At 43.7% G+C, this 2,558-nt stretch overlaps 1 protein-coding gene across 1 annotated transcript in view; it reads left to right on the plus strand.

The window, feature by feature from the left end:
• Positions 1-2,558, plus strand: part of LOC111964411 (A disintegrin and metalloproteinase with thrombospondin motifs 2-like) — a 77,529-nt gene that overhangs the window by 69,465 nt on the left and 5,506 nt on the right. The window contains 5 exon segments of the mRNA XM_070443752.1: positions 82-205; positions 407-487; positions 972-1,135; positions 1,956-2,112; positions 2,342-2,478. Coding sequence (XP_070299853.1) covers positions 82-205; positions 407-487; positions 972-1,135; positions 1,956-2,112; positions 2,342-2,478 — 663 coding nt within the window.

A 2,558-nucleotide genomic window follows, 5' to 3' on the forward strand; every position in this document is an offset into this window, starting at 1 on the left:
TACTCCCATACACTGACCCATCCAGGTCCACTCCTCTCCCTGATCCTCTACTCCCATACACTGACTCGTATCTCTCTACAGCACGTGGGCTGTGATAACCAGATAGCCTCAGACATGCAGGAGGACAAGTGTGGCATCTGTGGTGGAGACAACTCCACCTGTAAGATCATCAAGGGGAACTTCACTAGGAACGCTAAAAAAGAAGGTGAGCCCCTCCTCAACTTCTGCTACCCTCACGTCCAGTAACATGACCCCCACCCCCAACACACACGTACACATTTACAATCTCAGATAGGAAACATCGTGTCAACGTCCACRGGGATGCTTTTCTCAGTATCTGAAGCTGTTTTTATACCTAGACGAGACTGTTGTTCATCTATTGAATTTTGTTTGTGGTTTGTTTCAGGTTTCCTCAAGATACTTGAAATCCCTCGAGGGGCCAGACATCTGTTGATTCAGGAGTTCAAGGCAACTCCTCACATCCTTGGTAGGTTTATTTATGTTGCTTCTGTGAATATCAGAGTGGCTCGTTAATATCCAGGATGTTGGCCTCTATAAATCAGTAGTCTTTGGCTTGGTTAAGGAAGTTTGTTATGAATTGCTGCTTCAGTCAAGTTTTGGCTGTGTTGGGTTTGAGACTACAGAATACTTTAGTCGACTACCCATAGTGTATCTGGACTGCTGGGAAGAGATCCAGAGTGGATGCTCATTTATACTGGCTCAAGAATCTAATTTCTTCGCAATTATTTTCTTAAGGAGAAAATTAAGAAATAACATAAGAACATTTCCAAAAACCTTTTTGAGGAATACCAACTATAACTTTCTTCTTGATTAGGTTTAGTAAATCCAGGCCCTAATGGTCATTATCATAATCATGACAAATATCTCTGGCTTGTCCCTGCAATGATGACCAAGTTGAGAAAAGCAGAGCTCAGCCAAACATCCTGTTCTCCTTGTTGTCCATGCCTCAGCTGTAAAGAACCAGGCCACAGGTCATCTGTTCCTGAACGATGAGAACGACTTCCCAGAGTCCCGTACAGTGATAGAGAAGGGGGTGGAGTGGGAGTATCACAACAATGACGACATGGAGACCATCCAGACCACAGGACCTCTCAGATACACTGTTCTGATCATGGTGAGTCATTTGTATACACTCAGGTCCCTGGCTAGTACAAATGACTGACATTACCTGAATTGATGTGCACATGTGTAGCGGACATGAGTCAGGCTCATGGTTACAGGATGAGGTAGCCATTCCTGCCACTTCAAAATAATTGTCGCCATCAACCCAAGAGGGAATTTCCTCTTGGTCTACCTGTGTGTGGGCGTGTCTATGTGTGTGTCTTGTGTGTGTGTGTGTGTGTGTGTGTGTGTGTGTGTGTGTGTGTGTGTGTGTGTGTGTGTGTGTGTGTGTGGTGTGTGTGTGTGTGGTGGTTGTGTTGTTGGTGGTGTGCTGCGGTTTAGACCTGCCCGTTTAGCATATGCCACAGTAATGTTTTTGGTATCATGGTTTAGTCTTTATCCACTTTAAGTTAAAACCACCTCACCAATGGAAATATAGCGGTAGCTTCAGGAAATAATTCAACCTGAAATGTTCTCTGTGTAACAAGTATCCACTATCCAGCCATGTTGTTGGCTAAAACCTCAGAGCATCTGTTTACATCATGTGGAGTTACTTACAGAAAATCCACAGTAGTTACAGACATGTATCATATTGTTGTTTCTGTAATGTTAGCCACGTCTCAAGATGCTCTATAACTTACTACTAGTCATTAATGGCTGTTGTGTTGTTCAGCACTGACTGGTTATTGTAGCATCCAGGATTTGTCTATTTTGTTTGCATGTTGTTGTCAGAAATCACTAGGTGTTATAGTTCTTCTTTTTCCTTTGTATCAGAGTTCAGCTGTGAACAAGTGTATCGTTTTGGCATTTACAGTATCTTTTCTATCCCGCAGATGCGTTCCCACGGTGACTCAAAGGTTACTCTCTCCTACAAGTACTTTCTCCACGAAGAGCTGCAGTCGTCCATAGAAAATAACCTGGTGCAGGAGGACACAGCCTACTTTGAGTGGGCTCTGAAGAAGTGGTCTCACTGCTCGAGGCCCTGTGGAGGTAACAATATAACGTCCTCCTGTCTTCAACTGTCAAATAACCTTGGATGTTGACCAACGTTGTTGGTGCTTCTGCCTCTGCATTGCTTGCTTATAGAGGTTTTAGGCTGGGTTTATGTAAAGCATTTTTTGAAAACTGCCGATGTAGAAAGACCTTTATAAAATACATTTGATTGATTGATTGATTTGTTGATGTGAGTGGTAGTGTATACACTCTGTTCCCTCTTTAGGTAAGCAGTACACAAGGTTTGGCTGCAGGAGAAAGTCAGATGGGAAGATGGTCCACCGCACCCTCTGTGTGAACATCAACAAGCCCAGAGCTATCAGCAGAGACTGCAGCCAGAAAGAGTGCTCCCAGCCAGTGTATGTAAATGCATTAGTGTGTCTGTGTGTCTATGTGTCTGTCTCTGTGTGTCTATGTGTCTGTCTGTGTGTCTATGTGTCTGT

The sequence above is a fragment of the Salvelinus sp. IW2-2015 genome, linkage group LG5 (genome assembly GCF_002910315.2).
Source record: "Salvelinus sp. IW2-2015 linkage group LG5, ASM291031v2, whole genome shotgun sequence".
Taxonomy (NCBI): Eukaryota; Metazoa; Chordata; class Actinopteri; order Salmoniformes; family Salmonidae; genus Salvelinus; species Salvelinus sp. IW2-2015.